Below are 17738 nucleotides of genomic sequence, written 5' to 3'. Positions count from 1 at the left end.
ACTGGAGTACATGTGGGTAGTTGTAAACACCACCAGTATTTCACCTCCAGGTTAGTCCATATCTTCTCTGATAGTATGGGCTTAGTTTCTTCAGCATAGAGAAGAATGGGTATAACCTTCTGGCAGTAATAATTTATGGCTGAAACAATAGTAAATTTTCCATATTTGGCTTGTATGATATTGGCTTGATAAATGGAAGTAGTAACTTTGGCTCGTAGTGTCTGTCTGCATAATTCAGTTCCTCTCTGGCTTTTAATGGTTGTGCCCAGGTAGGTGTAATGCTGCACACATTGCAGTTGGTGCCCCTTGAGAGACCAGGTTAGATGTTTCTTATTGTTTTTTCTCGATGGATATGCACTGCATAATTTTTGTTTTTTCTAAGTTTATGGTGAGAAGGTTCTCATGAACATAGTTCGCTAAGGCATCCAATACCCTTTGAAGGCCTTTGGGCATTTTTTAAATTAAGACCAAGTCGTCTGCGTATAATAAAGATAACACAGACTTGTTAGCCAATTTGGGAGCGTCAGTAATGATGTTCAAGAAAGCTCTTCCTACGTCTGAGATGAAGAAATTGAACAGGGCTGAGGCAAAGGTGCAACCCTGCCTCAGCCCTCTATAGGTCTTAATTGGTACAGTCAATCTACCATCTAATGCAAGTCTCACATGGATGGTGTTCTCTGTGTGTAAATCTCTTATGAGGGAAACAACATGGGAAGGGCACCCCTGTTTGATCAATTTCTTCAGTAGTATCTCTCTTGAAATTGAGTCAAATGAAGCTTGCAAGTCGACAAAGACTAGATACAGAGGTTGATTTAACGTGTCATGATGTGAGATAATAGATGTTAAAGTTAGTAAGTTCACACTAGTTCCCATACCTGGAATAAATCCAGTTTGAAATGGATGTCTTTTGAAGTAATCAGAGGTCCATGTCATGGCCATGGGCTTGGAACTCCAGACCCTGCACCATCAGGTCACGAGATCAAGGGGTAACACAACCTTTAATTGTCCCTTGGGGGACAATGCAACATGGAGGGCCCAGCTGGACTCAGTCCTGGCGCCTTTGGCACCAGGCTCATAAATAAATGTGCACTAGCACATTTTTATTTGGTGCAAGTACTTTGTTTGCCTTGCAGGGGCCCCCACGTGCATTCGGTCAGGCGTGGCTGCTGGGGAAAGTCAGACTGCACGTGTAAGCATCCTTTAGGAGTGGCAGGGTGGGACCGATGAGTCAGGACTAATGGGCGTGGCCAGAGCTAGGCTATATAAGCCTGCTGAGCCCTCATGCACGCGCTTCGCGTTATTCTGCTATTGCAGCGTGACACTCACCGCCGCCTAAGCGCATCTTACCTGCTTCCAGCTACCGGCCTGAACGCACCTTACATGTTTCCAGCTACCAGCCTGAGCGCATCTTACCTCTTTTCAGCTACTCGGCAAAGCGCATCTTACCTTGTTTCCAGCTACCAGCCGCAGCACTTACCTAGGAATCTGCTTCCTTTGGCACACATCATCGTGGACTCTGGCATTCATCTTCCATCTCCAGACCTCCGGAAAGCAGCCCTCCAGCCGGACATTGTGACAGACGGTGCCTGCAAGAGAAAACGATAAAAACAGGGTTACATTTCGCTGAGACGTTACGTTTAAGGTTGCGCTTAGACAAATCATTGCGCTTAACCTTAAACCAACACTCACCTGCTGTCGGAGCATCGTGGACTCCATTATCTTCCCATTTGGCCTTGCTTCATGCACTGCAACTACCGCTGGGCCGCATATCATCTATTGGGAGAAAGCAGAGGAAAGACATCATTAAAAGGACACGGACAATCAAGAATCAACATTACAATATTTTAAAAGCCATAAGACACTTACCTTCAGGAGTGGTTCAGCCACAGCCGGTCTGGGCTGCCACGCACATGGGCCAGTGAAGGAACTCGGTCCATCAAACATGCCCCTGCAGTGAGAAGCAGGAGGAAGAGCTCACCATGATCAATCAACAGGTGAGACTATATGGGTCGACACATGCTCACCACATTCTGGGAAGGAGGGTTTGAGAGAGAGGGCAGTCATATAGCAGAATTCTCACAATCTCTCATATCCTCGCAGGAGCAGTGCCCACAACCAGCGCATTCCACCGCATACAAGCAGGGGAAGAAGCCTGACAAGGGGAATTCACTTCCAGGGAGGGCTGCAACCGTGCCCCAACGTCCCTGCAGAGACCAGGTGAGCGTAATAGTCCATTTATTAAAGTCCCTCAAAATAAATTTAGAGAAAAGTTTCCCTGGCGCATCTAGAAGCGGGATCGGTCTATAGTTGCTTGTGCAAGACCGATCGCCCTTCTTGAAGATGGGAACTATCACTGACGAAAACCATGACAGAGGGATTACATTCGTTTTTGTTATCTGTTTAAAGATATTATGCAGACTTTTTGCCCAGAGGATGGAATGCTGTTTAAACATACGGTTACATAGCCCATCCAGGCCAGGAGCCCATGTGTTGTTTAGTTTTGAAATATAAAACAAAATATCCTCCTCCAGGATTTGTAATCCCTCATATTCAGACGACTCCAGGACAGCTTCATCTTTTTCGGAAGATGGTCTTGCATACATTTTCGTAAAGTGCATAACCCAGTCATTTTCATTCACTTCATTCAGTTGCACCGGTTTTTGAGCTACATGATTGGCGATATTTATTAAAGCCCATATTGATTGTAGCAATTGTGCTTTATGCCAACGTATGCAGTTTTATATTTACAATTGAGAGCACTTATGGCTTTTCTCTTGCCAGAAATATTATCAATTGCAATTGCTTTCTTTTGTTTGCGCAACAAGGATTTTTTCATTTGAACTTGAGCATTGAATTCATGTGTAGGTTTATGATGCATATTGGTCGACATTCGATGTTGTGTGTGGTATAAATGTAAGAAAGACGTGTATGTCTGGTTGGATGATGTACCCTCAGTGTAACTGCTCTCGACATTATTATGAAACGATGTTAAAGTGTGTAGTTCCAAGTAAAACGCGTTCTGGCATTATTAAACGACTATGTGCTGCTGAAATCCCTTATTGTTGATGTTACTTGAAAAATCATTCACGTACCAACTAAGTTTGAGCAGTTCGTGATTGCTGTGAATTTATTTTATCACATCAAAGCTTATCGCTACATCGAACGTTTGTAAGTCAACATATGTATAATCAATTGTCGAGGCACTCGGTTCTCTCCGCCATGTGTATTCGGCAGGTATATCTCCAGCAAGAGAACCATTGCACATCACAACACTTCTTTCATCAGTGAAAGCCACCTCAACAAGCCAAGTTTGTTGTAGGATTGTCAAGGGGTAATAGTTGCATGTTTAAAAGTCACCAGTGAGCATTGTGTTGGTGATTTCCGATGACAATAATATAGTATTCATAAATTGCTCAAGATCAAAGAAGAACTCATCATACGTTATTCCTCTGGGATTATGGTACATGTTGACAATGGCAATGACACCTCCTTGGTGTGTCACTTTACATGAAAAGATACAATTTAGGGGCTGCCCATGATGAAATGTACCAACCCTTGTGGTTCTTTGTAGCAATTGTTAAGCCTGAAGAGGGACGACCTCAGGAAGATGTCTTGGCTGAATGTAACATGATGGTGTGATATTCCCATACAGGTTTGTCCACTAGCCAAGTCTCTTGCAGTACTATGATATCATATACTGCAAGAAAGTCAGCGCTGGCTCCCAGCAGGTGTGAAAAACCAAAAGTATTTCAGCTTATTAAGGATATGGCACGTTTGTCATTTGTTACTGTTGGTTATAAATTGATAACATGAGCTCTCCTCTGGAACTCCCTTTTTGTGGAGAGATCAGGTTTGTTCCCTAGTCTTTGCTCGCCATTGCTATCTATAAACACAGGATTTTGTGCCAGAACAAATCCCAGGGCAAAGATTTCCATGCAGGCTTGCCACAGGGCATTTCTAACTACATTTGATTGCATCCATAACCTGACAATTGATCGGTCATTTTCATTTACGAATTTGACCTGCTCAATGTCTAGTGAGGTAATGTCCTGCAAGCTGCCCACCCCTTCACATATAGCCAAGATACTTGTCCTGTTCAGAACATAAGTAGTAAAGGGTGCCGGGCGGCACATTAATATAAGCCGATTAAATGTATCCCCATTTCTTTATGGTGTTGTTCACCTTGGGTAAAGTATCTCGGTTGTTAGTATTTTGTTTGCTATTTGAATCAGTCTCTTGCCAAGTATTTAAGGATCTAGATTCAGATTCAAATTCCATTTGTTTTACTCGACTACTAGAACCAGACTTGTTTGCTTCAGAAGAAATGTGCAAATTGGTAGCATTTTGTCTCAACTGCTTTAGCAATTTTGAACTTTCATGTGTTCACCATTAGAGTTTTCCACAGCTTTGCTCAGAATATGTGTAGTTATTGTATCAGGTGTAAATATATTTGTTTTCAAGGTCGTATGCTCTTGTACGGGTAACACTCGATTGCCCTCTTCTCCCACATCAATGTGCACAGCCTTGTGCCCTCTTCCTATCCAGAACACTCCTGTTGTTTCACTGAGGCCTTGGACATTTTTTTAATGTGTATATATCACTGGCAGCTGTGATTTTACTCGCTTCCAAATTATGTAACCTTAGATCTTGATTGAAGTTGCCATTCAAATTGGCTGTATGGATTTCCATCAGTGCCTTTGGGCACATACCTATCCGATGGTTGTCAGATTCAACATTCGACTTGCAACCAAGAGTGGAGCCAGAATCAAATCTAGGCACATGCTGCATCATAGCATTTGAGCATGCTCTCACTTGCTGTAACTCCACATAATTTTCGATAGATTTCTCAATTTGGACTCGAATGTCCACCAAAATGCGGTGGTGGTCCTTTTCATGTTTGTCAATTATCGGAGCAGCCTGATTGTTTTTTTCAATTGGCAAGTGGATTTCAGTTAAGGTTGACAGTTGAATGTCGATTTCTAATCTGGCCTTGTCTCGTGGTGGCGGAATAGCAGCAACTAAGTCATTTAGGGGAGGATAATCCTCAACCTGGATTATTTCCAGTGCAGGATTATCACCTCCTCTGAGCTCAGAATCTTATATTTCGTTGTCGCCACTCGAGTTAAGAGAGCAGAATTGTTTTTTGGTGCTATCCTCTTGACAAATTGTTTGATACTGGCTCAGGCTCTTAGTGGTAGCCCCTTCTGATTTTTAGTTTTCTTTGATTGAACAGCAAAAACTTCAGATTTTCTTTTCTTCCCAGGTTTGGGATTGAACAGGTTGTATGTGTTTTTCAATATCACAGCCTCTGCATTTTGGGGTCGTGACTGATTTGGTATGGAAGCATACTCGGACATCTTTTTTTCTGTTTGTTCTTCTTGCACTAAGCCACTAGTTAGTACATGAACAGGTGATGTATTGATTCTATTAGAGGGTGCATTTCCCTCATACCATCATTATCAACTTGTATACCAATTATGGACCCAAACTCAGGGACAGCACTGTTACCAGACACACAATTCATCTATCAACAATTTGGTTCACTCGTGCGTGCTCTTGTCATGGAGGCAGACTCATTTTTTTGGCGTGGCCAATACGGCTCTGCCTTGTTTGACACAGTTCTTGCCATTTATCATGTTGCAGATCCATGCTACAATTTGATCGATTTATCTATTTTGTTTGGTTAATTTCGAATCTAAGGTCTCAAACAGTTTTGTAAGCGTCACAATGGTCATATTCATGGCATTTAAGGTTATTTCAAGTAAAATGGTTTGTGATTGTACAGGTGCTTGTGTGTTTGGAAAACAATCATCACAATTTACCCCCATTACAGATCTATTTGTGATTGGAATGGCAGAAAGCGAGGGTATTGTCTGAACAGAATTTTTGAAAAGACTGGGTGACTGGTACAAGCTGTTAACCTCTGAGTCTATTAGAGATGTGGAGGCTATGATAGATATGTTACCAAGAGAATTGCTTCCACTATTCAGATAGATTTGAGCCTCTGTGTTTGGTATGACAAAACTAATTTGCATGCTGATGGATTAAACGTTTTAAATAAGTGTACATTGGCAGCAGCATATGTGCAGGACATGAAGGCAGATGTGGCTTATTTACTAGAAACACATGTCCTACTTGCAGAGAAAAAGGTTTAGAAATGGAGTGGTTTTGTTTATAATCTTGAAACCTCTCAAACTGGTATTATAGGTGGTGTGGCAATCCTGATTTGTATCTTCAATATTCGCATAACCCATCAAGTAGTTGACCAAATGGACCACTGGATAATTGTTTATCTTAATTATATAGGGTTGCACTATACAGTGGTCCCAGTTTATGCCCCAAAGAAGGATGACCACATTATTTTCCCACTGACTTGCTGTTCTTTCGGTAGAGTGGCCCACTCCTGTGTTTATATTCATTTCAACTTGATTATGGACAAAAAGACCAGCCATAGCTGACTTGCCCTGGCCTGCCCCAGAAAGAGACATGCTTTAAACAGATGAAGATGTTTCCCTTTTCGGTGTGTAGGGTGCTGCATCCTGATGTCAGGAGCTACTCTTTTCTTCCCATCCTCATCAAAATGTGAGAATTGATCTTTTTCTGCTAGAACTGATTATCTGGAGTGAATTGGAACTGATTATCAGGGTATAAGCATCTCAGATAAGTATCAAAATACAGTGGCAAGTAATGCCAAATCCCTTAGGCCCTGTTTTTTCCATAAAACACTGTTTGGTGATAATGAATGTATGTTTTGGGCATGGGAGAATTTGACGAAAAATGCAACAGCAGTGCAGGGGTCCTTAATTATTACCAGAGATACATTATATTCAATACATGCAAAGGATTTTAGATTACCTAAGGTCATAAGAGGTCCATATGATTATTACACAGATTGTAGCAGTGAGAAAGAAATGGGACTTACCACCCTACTGAAATACAAAATATATTAAGGGTAATAGTTTGCCAGCAGGGAACAGTCATTCAGGAATTTGAATAGTTTTTCGAGCAACTCTGTTGGGGAATATCTAGGCTTAGTTTTTCTACTGACGCTCACTGCAAGTCGGATAGATAAATTAGCCTGCCCGGTTTCTAGCCAGAAAACATGGGTAGCAATATCATTGCTTCCTTGTGGGAAAGCAGCCGATGCAGATGATCTACCACTGGATGTATATCTAATGTTTAAGAATATTATTGTTCTAATACTAGTGCAAATAGCAACGATATTGGGAGGCTAGGGCCCAGAGTTTATAGAGAGAAGCCAACGTAATAGTTATACGAAGAAGGGACAATATCTGAGTTTAACATTGTTCTAGCATTCTATCTCATTACTGAAAGTTGACAGTATAATCTATGTAAAGATGTCTGATCTCAGTGTGGGGTAATAATCTTGGATGATCAACATGGATTGATACCAGCTAAGGGGACAACTGATCCAGGTGTTGATTGGTACTGCAGCCATGTTTTTTTATTGATGCAGAAAAGCCAGTAGTGTAACAGGTTCTCCTGTTGATTTGTTAAGAAAGGCAGGCATGCTTTTTAACTCTGAAGCAATGATTGGGTTGATTTCAAGATCCTTCACAAATCCCTCTATATCTTGCTGAACTCCTAATTTGGCAAAGATTATCAAAGCAAAATGCAGTCCGTGGAATTGAACACTTTGGTGCTCATTTTCTAGAAATGTGTAATTCGCCGTGGGGAGCCGTTACATTTACACTGTAACATAAATGGCTACCCGCAGGCACATTTTCGTCATTTGCACTGTAGGCCGTATTCCCAATTGAAAGTAAGGCCTCCCTGACATGCTCACATCTCGTGGAGGGTTTCATTTCAATTATACACGCTCCCTGCCACATGTCAAATGGATCCCTATGTGCATAAAGCAGGCAGAACCAAAAGGATCTTCAGCATTTGCGCCATCATAAAAATCCATGCTGGTGCAAATGGTGGATCATTTGTATGATGAAGAGGACGGAGGAGGCGTAAACGAAAATTGCGTTATGCCCTTCCTCTCCGCCATATAAATGCTTGAAATTCATTTATGTGACGCCCCCAACGAACATGAACTCCTCTGTGTTTTACCAGTGCATGTTTTACGCAGGCCTCTTACATTGGGGTCACTTATTATCAGGATCCTGCTGTTATAGGTACAAGGAACTTTGTTAGAGTCTCTGGGAAGCAGCATGTGCAGTCCTCAAAAGTGGAGAAAATTCCCCATTTCGATTACTGGCTACGTCAATATTCTCTGAATTATCATCTTGCCAAAGTTTCTTTATCATTTTTGGGCATTGATAATACATCTTGACTCTAGGAAACTTTAGGAATTAAATTTCCATTTGTCGTCCTTTCTGTGGGTGGGAAAGTACTCCCTTCATAACTGAAAGAGATTTAATCAAGACTTGGAGAATGGTAGTCTTGCATTTCCGGATGTTCAAAGTCATGATTAAGCAGCACTTACCAATTGCTTATGGGGGCATTATACTTCCTTTTTCAGAACTCGAAAGTCAATGATATTTTTAAGAAAAAGGTGGGATAGTGCAGAGTATTTAAGTTTGGAAATCCTCAGTATTTATAAAGGAAATACTTTAATCCTTATATGCGCTGAAGCTCACATGGTGTATCTGCAAAGAAAATGCTCTCCCTATGTGGTATGTATACAGTTGGATATGAAAAAACGAAGAGAATAAATATTCTCAAATCATGTCAAGGGCTGATGGGAAGGGTTAGGTTAATAGAGGCCCTCAAAGGCATCATCCGAGTCCTCAGAATTGTCATCTCTACCTCATTGTGTATGGGCACATGGCTTCTGATAGGAATGTTGTGCAGCATTCAAGAAATAGAGTTCGCCTGGTCAGTATGCACCATAAATCCTGCATTTTCTCAGGACATCAAACGCCTGCTCAATGGGGTTGCAGGTCTGGATTTGGGCAACATTGTAGTGGCACTGCCTGAGGTTGACTAGCTGGCATAGTGTAGTCATGAAGCAAAGGTCCTCAGCGTTTTTAGAGTCACCTCGGGGGGAAGAAGAAGGGTGTGATTGCCATTTATGCATTTGAGAGACTATAGTTGTATACGCATCTTATGTGTCAAGATGTCCCCATGCATGGGTTTACGTCTCCCTATACTATGCCTGGTTGGGTCACTCAGTCTTGTGTTTTTTTTGGTTGAATTCTGTTATGTGGGGATGGAAATGAGTACATGAAACTACATGTCCCACAATGGAGCTACACTTAGTTGTTATACCCATAGAAGGCGTGGTACACTTGAGAGCTTCTTCCATATGGAGGTATGTGTTCGAGTTGCCTAAATCATTTGTGTGGGATGTGTTCCATTAAACATGTGTGCTGTTGCCCAAATGTACAAACCATGTGGTATTTGGTAGAAAAACAAGCAGGTAAGGGTGTGATGGCATGCATTTGTGATACAGTGTGGTTTCATTGAGATAGCTAGCTGCAAAATGCTAAGGAATATGTGATCTGATGAGTCCACTCCTTCCATTGTGCTGAAAATCTGACTTTTATGTGCTGCCCCCACCCATATAAGTAGTTTGATCCATGTGTCGCTTGTTGGAGGGTTTAGCATGGCTTATTTAGCTGATTTGAGCCCCCTGTTTAACTCACCACCCTACTTTAACTTGCCTGTGATAAAATGCTATTTGTATGAGTAGTTGGTGGTGGTAAAACATGTGTAACGGTCCACCATTATACCATTGGTCGTATTTTGCATACAGATTTTACGCGAGTTTCAAAACTTTGAAATCACACTTTTAATATGAATGGTTTGAGTGCTTCACATGGACAGTGCATGGATTTTTCACGCACTTTGTCAATGCGCAATGGGCGACTGGACCACTGTCCTGTGCTGTAAAAGAAAATACTTAAAGATTTTATGGATGGGTATTATGCACATATTTTACGTTCCATGTACATACAAAATGAGGACAATAGTATTTACTTCTTTCTGTTAAGTTCTATCTTCAAAATCTAAGAAACGCATTCATTTATAAGAGTACTCACCTCTTTCTAATTGTGGGGTCGGGGAAAAAGCATTGTTAAGTGCTTATTCGCATTTATTTCTCTGCAGGGTCTACGACAATGCTACTGCAAATGCGTCCATGCAGCAGGCCAGCAGAATGCTGCAAATGGAAGAACATCTCAACAAAAGTAACCGGGACGACTATCGGAGGCATATTAGAGAGTCATGTTCCCCACTGACTCTTTTCTACGATGATGATCTTTCCATCAACCAAGACGAGGCTCTGAAAAAAATCACCACCCAGATTAAGGTAGAGTACCAAGTGGGTTAGGAAAAAGCAGGCCTAATGCAAGCCATGAACATTATCGCCGCTCATTTGGTAGTTTTTAATTGGTTATCACAGATCAAATGATGAACCTGTGTATGTAGAGGTCTTGCTAACATACATGTGTGACGTGTTAAAGAAAGAAATGATCTGTATATCACTATTGTTTTATCTATAAAGCTGCTCCAAAAAATTAAAAACAACCCGCCAAATCATATTGTTGTCAAAAAAAGAAAGAACCCCATTAAAATGTGATTTTGTTAGACCTTTGATGACCACTGCCTCCAAAATGCATGATGCAATTCATTCTGATGTTGGTTCCAGTTGAAGCAATATAGACCCACCCAACGACACATTTATGCTTTCTAATGAAAGACTCTTTCGAACTCATTACAGGTTTGGTGGTATTAGCTGTTCTACCACCAACAAATTGAATGTTCCCGCATTTTATAACAGTGGGCCTCACTACAACTCTGGCGGTAGCCATGCCGGCAAAACCGGCACGCTGCCGCCGGAGTTGCATTTTTACTGGCACCCGCGAATGGGCAAGAACCGGGTCATGCCAAGTTCGGCGGACCCGGTAATTGCCCATTCGCAGGTGCCGGCAATAATGGACTCCCAATCCCCATGGGGCCGAATGGGGATGGGGAGCTCGGATGCACCGGCACCATTCATAACGGTTCGTAACGGTGCCGGTGCATCCACGAGTTGTGCTCGCGGGTGCCCCACTGCCCGCCAGGTCCGACCTGGCAGGCAGAAGGGCACCCGCAATTACAACTCGTAGTATGGCGGTCCGGATGCAACGGCACCGGCAAGCTTACCGGTGACATTGTATCTGGACTGCCAGGGTCGTAATGAGGCCCAGTATTTCACTATTTAATTTCCTTACTCCCCTTTCTAAAGCAGCATTGGCTGCCTGCAGGAAGGGTCAGTATTACTGCAGGTGATAATACAGTACAACACTTAGCACCAGTGAGAGTGGAGGTGGAATCTGTCTTTAAAACCCATTGGGCCTCAATACGAGTCTGGCGGTAAGTGGATAAAGTGGCAGTAACACTCTGCTAGATTATGCTTTCCAGAAATTGGCAGTAATTCCACCGGCAGAATTAGCCTAAAGAAATTACCACCAGCAGAATTACCACTGAGATCTGGCAGAATTAGTGCCAGGGCTAATTCTGCAGGTGGAATTAGCTCCAGAAACAAAAGTGGTATTTCCACCATGTTGCAAGTGGAAATACAGCTGAAATACTGCCGAAAATCTGCGCTAATCCAGCCAAAAATACAGTGCAGTTACCTCCACCTACAAGATGGAGGTAAATTCATACAGGTGATGGTACACAAGTCACAGATGCACCCAATCCACTCAGGAGGAGCACATAAAGCCCACACCTAACCCAAACACACATCAAAGTAACATGTAGCCACAAGCAGACGTGATCTATGGGATCCACAGCCTGCTAGTATTCATTGAGCTACAACAGCATGCAAGGCCTCAGCAGGGAAGGAGACAGGCACCACAAAGTTGAAGGAGACGTGTGCTGCATAAGCCTCCCATGCCACGTGTCCACCCATCCCTGTGGACACCAATGGACAACCAATTAATGACACTTTATTGCATGGACCGGCACACCATTACAGACATTCTGACCCAGATTGAGGCTGATCGACAGAGCGCCATCGCCTTCAGTATTGCCGCCAACCCCCTGTATAAAGCTTGTGTCTGTCCTACACGTCTATGCCATGGGCGGATTCCAGCATGCTGTTGGGATGCTGCATGGGATGCCCCAGCCAACATTCTCGAAGGTTCTGGAGCATGTCTTGGATATGCTCATGAGGCATGTCCATCACCACAACTCCATGCCCACCACCCAGTCACAGGTGCACGCTGCCAATCACATTTCCATTGCCCAGTTCCCCAATATCATATCATATAGCGGAACTGGATTTCACACATGTGGCATTAGTGCCCCGCCCCCGACCGCCAGGCAGTGGAGCAGGCATACCAGGACAGGAAACAGTTGCCACCATCAGCCATGGCTGTGCCCGATTCCCAGGTGCCACACAGGATGCCATGATACTGAGGAACTGCACCCTACCAGCTTACGTGAACACACTCAGCATACCTGGCTTGTGGGTAAGTGGTCAATCTGACAATGACATAGCACAGTGACACACATGGAGACTGAAATGAGGACAATTGTGAGCAAAGTACAAGTGCCATAATGCATCACCAAGAATACAATGAATCGGCCATGGCCTATGACCGAATTACTGCAGTCTGCATACTGAGCTCAAGTGACTCCACAGCAAGCAGATACACAATTATTCACACCAAGGAAGGCCCCTGTCTAATCCAAGAAGCCATTCCCTGCCAATGCATTGTCATAGGGCACTACATAGACTATCACCTTCGCCTTAGTGTGAACTGCAGGAATGAGGTCAGCGCATAGACAAACACATGATGAATGATGCTGCTCGCACTGTGAATGGCTGCAAGTGCACTTTGTAGGCCAATGCCCCGCCACCCCAATTAATGCAAGGTGCGTCATCCACATGCACAGATGAGCACACATAGGCCACCAGCACAATAGGACATCACAAATGTACCTCGACCAACCAACAGCCATGTCTAGCACTGCACATCCTACTACTTGTATGTGACTCAGGCTATCTGCAGCTACCCCAGTTGATGACATTTATGAGGAACCCTGGTACACTGCATGAGTTAGCCTATAATGTGGCACACAGGATTACCAGGAAATACATTGAGTGCACTTTCGGGCTGCTAAAGGTAGGATTCAGGTGCATCCACAGGACAGGTGCTGCACTAATGGACATCCCTTGTGATATTTGTTAAAATTGTCATGATATGCACTATGGAACACAACACGTGCATACAACGAACATTGACATGCCTCCAGATGAGGACTATTTCCCTCCCTGGCTCTGATGATGAAGATGTTGCAGGTGACAACAGGGAACCTCAAGACATATGTGGGGAGGTGAGGGAAGGAGGCATCATCCACCATGACCTCATGGACAACTATTTTTGGTTCCACACATATGCACTATTCACGCTACTGTGAGCATTCACTGAATGCAAATGAATCACTACCATTGAATAAACACTGTAAACATTGACTCAACTGAACAGTGATTTAATCTAAATTGAAACACCCTCATCCCCAATGCCATTACCCACCCCACACACTCATCCCTCAGCACCAGCACCCACCCCACATCCCCGTGGTCTACAGTCTGTCCCATGTGAGAGTCCACTATCTCTTCCTTTTGACCCTTTTGGCGTGGGCATGGTCAGCACGAATCATGCGGTGCTGGAAGCACCATGGTGGCATGCTGGCCAATGATCCCTCAGTAGGGGTGGTCGTGGTGGACACAGAACTCACAGTCTCACTGCCTTCGAGGTGTTGCATTGTTATATTTATTGCCCTGGCCATGGTCTCATGTGTGGCCGAGATTCGTTCTGCCAGCTCCCTCACCTTCTGACTGACAAGAGTGTTACTGGCAGCTGACTCAACTGCACACTGGCACAGACAGTCAAGGGAAGTGGCCACCCACCTGGAGGCTCCCTGAATTGCGTTGCCTGTGAATGGCCCAGTTGCTCCTATGCAGTGGAATGCATTTCTGCCTGCTGTTGCTCAATCCTGTTGCGGTGCTCCCATATTGCAGGCAACGTGGGGTCCCGCACTGATCCAGAAGATGGTGAGGGCCCATTTCCTCATTGCCGGATGCCCAGCCTGCTTGCTCCCTGTGGTCATCCGTGTCCTTAGAGAACACAGCGAGATGAGGGAGGACCACATGAGTGAGATGCTGGCAATGAGGGAGGATTCCTCATTACTTTGACACTGTTGATCACCAGAAGCTGCTTCAGTGCCTCAGGAGGCCGGAATCTCGGGCACTCCGCTGAAATGCCTCTTCCTCCTTTTGCTTAGATGCCTTTTGTTTTGAACTGTGGAGTTCCCCAGGGCTCTGCCCTGTCTCCTCTCTTGTTTAATTTGTATATGCAGGCACTGGCTAAACTGATTGGCAGCTATAGAGTACACTTCTACTGTTACACAGATGATACTCAGATTCTCTTTCGCGTGAATGTGCCATCATCTGATCCCCCTAACACATTGAAAAACTGCCTTGCTGCAGTTGGGGCTGGATGGCTAATAATTGGCTCAAACTTAACAGAAAAAAAACTCAAGTTCTCCTGGTGGGATCTAATACTGTGGGACAGCCCTGGACTTGTGACTATTGTACTACGTCCCTAGGTCCATGTTCACAGCCTACTCCAATAGTGAAGAGCCTACGGATTCAATTAATGGCTACAGGCTCTAGAGAAGCCCAGATCTCCACAGTCTGTCAATTAGTCTACACAACATTGAAAAATTTGAAAAAACTTCCTACCATTTCTTCCACCTACATCTGGGTCCAAAAATGAAACCGCATCGCATCCATCATGAGTTCGCTGGATTATTGCAAAGCCATCTGGGATGCTACTGCAACGTCTTCAAACTCTCCAGAATGCAGCGGCATGCCTTGCTCTGGGAGCTCCCAGACTACCTCACTCTCGAGACCTACTCTACCCACCGCATTGGCTTCCCATTAGGAGCCAAATTAAGTTTAAGGTACTCTTGCCACGCTCTCTGTGCTACTCACGACGTTGGGGCAGAATTACATTCTAAACTTGTGCCCTATATTCCTGGCAGGCCACTACGCTCAACAAATCAATCTTTGCTATGTGTTACAGAGGGAGGTAGATCATTTACAGTCCTTGCCCCTACGCTCTGGAACATTCTGTCATTTGATCTTAACAATCTTTCTGAATATCTCCCATTTCGAAAAGCTTTAAAAAAGTAACTGTTTTAGTCCTTGATGTTTAGTGGCTTCTCTCTTATCCTAGTGCCTTGATTCCTTGAGGTCTTTGTAGTGCTTTCAAAATACCTATACAATACATTCCGGTGAGAACTGCCTTTTGGTGAAGCAGCAGGACTGGAGTCAGTGGAGGCAGACTGTGTGGTTGCACTGTGATAACGGGTGCAGTGGGATGGGCCCGTGCCTGGATGCCGTTGGCACTTGGGTGGGTGTGTTGGTTTGCTGAGCCCCCAGCAGTGGTGGAAGGTGCCTCCATTTTGTGTGGTGCAGCAGCTTCCATCACAGCCAGAGTATTTGCTGCAATTGTGGCTGCTGTGCCAGTGCCCATGGAGGTGGCTGATAATGTGCCCTTGGACTGGGTTATTTTGTGGGCACTCCCTTTCCTGGCTGAAGTATGTCCTGTGACCTTTTTACTGCTTGATGGTGCAGGTGTGACGGAGGTCCTGACACCTTTCAAGGGTTCCTGAGTGTCTTGTGTGCCTGTTGGGAGACATGGAAGTGTACATCAATACCTTGATGGACATGTGTAAGCTGTATTATCATGTAGTGTTGTGTGTACTATGTTGTCACACTGTGCTAGGGCTCCAGGGGGGCATACTTCACGTGGCTGACATTATGGAGGTGTATTGCCTTGATTGATGTGCGTGCAGATGGTCTGTGTGGGAGTTGTGCCTTGCTTGGACCATAGAGTCATGTGCATCACTGAGGTACAGGGCAGGACAAATGTTGCTTATGTTTCCCGTTGTACTGTCAGCTGAGGGGTACCATGCTTGTAGTGGTGGTGTGATAGCAACATTAGGTTGAATACAGTCTTCATAGGGGCCTTGCCACTAGTGCTCTGTTCTAGTGGTTGTTAGTTTGAGATACACGTCTTGTGGTGTTCGTAGCTTGACATGCGCTACATTTTTGGGACCAGTTTGGCTGATCTGTCTGTACATGGGTGATCGGCGTGCCAGCAAGGGGTGGCAGTGATGTGTAATGCGAATGTGTGTCAGTCCTTGTTACTTGCAGTTATTTAGTAGTTGTGTCCTACATCATTCCATCATCATTCCACTTGGTGTGTGTTTAAAGGGGTTAACACCTTCCATGACTCATGATGTAACGGCCTGCATTGTCACATAGATGCGCCATGCATTGTCAGGGTTACTGCTGCCTGAATGCATGGAAGTTTGTGTATGTTAATGTACTATTGGTGTTGTTGTGCAATGGGCCTATTATTCACTTGTGTACTCACCGGATTCTCCTTGGCTACTGGCTCCGACCTCTGTCGAACCCACCCTTTCCAGGCCTGCCATGTGGATGATGCTGCTGACCGTCTTTTCCAATGGGTCAGTGTTACGCTCACCTGGTCTCTGCTGGGACCTTGGGGCGCGGTTGCAGCCCTCGTTGGACTTGGCTCCCCTGGATCAGACTTCTTTCACTGCTCCTGTAGTGTGGACCGCACTGGTTGCTGACACTGCCCCTGGGAAAATACGAGAGGCTGTGAGAATGCTGTGGTTGGACTGTGATTTCCCTCGAACCCTTCCCAGAATGAGGTGAGCATGCATATACCAATATAGTCTCACCTGTTTATTTATGAGGATGGGCTCTCCACAGCTTGGGCGCCTTTAATGGGACCTAGTTTCTTAACTGGTCCATGTGCGTGGCAGCCCAGACTGGCTGTGGCTGATCCACTTCAAAGGTAAGTGTTTCTCAACAATGATTATTGTCTGTATCCTTGTGCAATGTCTTTTGCCGTGATTATTGTCCGTAACGATTGTAATGTCTTTCCTTCTCCCCAATAGGTGGTGGAAGGCCCAGCAGAGTCGCGGTGTTGGAAGCGAGTCCAAATGGGGTCCGAGGGGTTTACAATGACCCAAATACATAAGTTTGGTTCTACGGTCAAGCGCGAGGAATGTGTTGCGCGCACCCTTATCGTAAAGTCTCGATGTTGTTTCTAACCTTGTTTGTTCTTTCTCCTGCAGGGATGGCCTGGCGAAGTCTGACGAGAGGCAGCTATCCGAAGACCTGCCGGTGGTTAGTGGAAGGATCCGCAAGGATGCTGGATGAGATGAGATCCCGCGTAGCTTAGACGCCCGGAACAGGTGAGGATGCGCTCCAACTGCGGTGACTGCTGGAATCAGGTAAGATGCACTGCAGGCGATGGGACTGCGGAAGTCAGGTAAGATGCGCTTCATGCCATGGTATGGCTGGAATCAGGTAAGATGCGCTTCAGGCGATGGTATGGCTGGAATCAGGTAAGCTGCGCTACAGGCAATGGTATGGCTGGAATCAGGTAAGATGTGCACTGGAGATGCTGTTGCTGGAGTCAGGTAAGCTGCGCTTCAAGCTATGGTATTGGTGAAAGCAGGTAAGAGCGCTTCAGGCGGTGGTGAGCGTTACGCTGCTATAAGCAGACTAACGCAAAGCGCTTGTATGCGGGTGGGGTAGGCTTAAATAGCCTGGTCCCAGCCACGCCTCCTTGGCTCCGCCTTGTGGCTCCACCTTGCCACTCCCAGAATATGCTGCACGTGCAGCCCAATGTCTTCCTATGGTCACGCCCGACCTGGATGCACGTGGG

General features: G+C 44.8%; 1 protein-coding gene across 1 annotated transcript in view; it reads left to right on the top strand.

Annotated features, from left to right (window-relative positions):
• LOC138498350 (transient receptor potential cation channel subfamily A member 1-like) overlaps window positions 1-17227 on the top strand; it is a 1354892-nt gene extending 1337665 nt beyond the window's left edge. Inside the window, exons 16-18 of the mRNA XM_069622141.1 lie at window positions 10081-10282; window positions 16963-17045; window positions 17143-17227. Of these exons, the coding sequence (XP_069478242.1) occupies window positions 10081-10282; window positions 16963-17045; window positions 17143-17227 (370 nt within the window). The remainder of the gene's footprint in view (window positions 1-10080; window positions 10283-16962; window positions 17046-17142) is intronic.
• Window positions 17228-17738: the final 511 nt, after the last annotated feature.

The sequence above is a fragment of the Ambystoma mexicanum genome, chromosome 5q, assembly GCF_040938575.1.
Source record: "Ambystoma mexicanum isolate Mex_15411 chromosome 5q, UKY_AmexF1_1, whole genome shotgun sequence".
In the NCBI taxonomy this organism is placed as follows: domain Eukaryota; kingdom Metazoa; phylum Chordata; class Amphibia; order Caudata; family Ambystomatidae; genus Ambystoma; species Ambystoma mexicanum.
This window is presented reverse-complemented; position numbering and strand designations above follow the sequence as displayed.